This window comes from Penaeus monodon, chromosome 19 (genome assembly GCF_015228065.2).
Source record: "Penaeus monodon isolate SGIC_2016 chromosome 19, NSTDA_Pmon_1, whole genome shotgun sequence".
In the NCBI taxonomy this organism is placed as follows: Eukaryota; Metazoa; Arthropoda; class Malacostraca; order Decapoda; family Penaeidae; genus Penaeus; species Penaeus monodon.
The window spans coordinates 30,544,140-30,544,495 of record NC_051404.1 but is presented as its reverse complement, the minus strand read 5'-3'; the positions used below and the strand labels follow the sequence as shown (position 1 = coordinate 30,544,495).

The 356-nt window shown below is 62.6% G+C and overlaps 1 protein-coding gene across 1 annotated transcript in view; it reads right to left on the bottom strand.

The window, feature by feature from the left end:
- The window catches only part of LOC119585469 (acanthoscurrin-1-like), a gene marked incomplete in the record, with an annotated part of 876 nt that overhangs the window by 254 nt on the left and 266 nt on the right, over window positions 1-356 (bottom strand). Inside the window, 1 exon segment of the mRNA XM_037934116.1 lies at window positions 1-356. Within this exon segment, the coding sequence (XP_037790044.1) occupies window positions 61-356 (296 nt within the window).

Below are 356 nucleotides of genomic sequence, written 5' to 3'. Positions count from 1 at the left end.
TGGTTATCTTGCTATTCTCTGTATACTTTTTTCCCCTCATTTTCACATACACAAGTGCGATCAAAAGGCATAGGAGAAACCTAGATTGCTATTGAGTCCGAGCGCCCCCAGGAGAGACGACGCTGGGGAGCGATGGCCGTGGTGGTGCCCCCCCAGTCCCCCGATACCCCCCAGGCCACCGGCGAGTCCGAGTCCGAGGCCACCGAGGCCAAGGGCGCCGAGTCCCGCCAGGCCTCCGAGTCCTCCGAGCCGGAGTCTGCCGAGCCCGAGTCCTCCGAGTCCTCCCGTGATGCCCAGGTTTCCGTAGACTGCGCCGCGTCCCCCTCCGAAGCTGCTGGAGTACGAGGGCTGGTACA